Raw genomic sequence first — 289 nt, forward strand, 5'->3', positions numbered from 1 at the left:
CCGCAATGTCTTTGCCGTGTTTCACCACCGTCATGTCCATATCACTGCTCCGCACGTGCACAATGAATGTCAGATCCGGCAGCGAGATCTTGGGCTTCGGCGCTTGTTTCACGAGGCGGCGGCGCTTGGCGGCGGATTCGGCGACGGAGTAGAGACGCGTGTAAGAGATCTCCGGAGAATTTGTCTTGACGGCAGAGAGAGAAGGATATCGGGTCGTGCACAGAGACCGCCATAGATGGTCTGAGGAGAGACAGAGGTTCCATGTCTTGGAGACAGAGGAAGCGACGGC

General features: G+C 57.1%; 1 protein-coding gene across 1 annotated transcript; it reads right to left on the reverse strand.

Annotated features, from left to right (window-relative positions):
• Nucleotides 1-15: 15 nt before the first annotated feature.
• Nucleotides 16-286, reverse strand: LOC104803480 (probable F-box protein At5g04010; the record flags this gene model as incomplete). The annotated part of the gene is made up of 1 exon (XM_010527414.1): nucleotides 16-286. A coding segment is annotated over one exon (271 nt), but the record flags the coding sequence as incomplete, so codon positions are not given.
• Nucleotides 287-289: the final 3 nt, after the last annotated feature.

Source organism: Tarenaya hassleriana, unplaced genomic scaffold (assembly GCF_000463585.1).
Source record: "Tarenaya hassleriana unplaced genomic scaffold, ASM46358v1 Cleome8974, whole genome shotgun sequence".
NCBI classification, from domain to species: domain Eukaryota; kingdom Viridiplantae; phylum Streptophyta; class Magnoliopsida; order Brassicales; family Cleomaceae; genus Tarenaya; species Tarenaya hassleriana.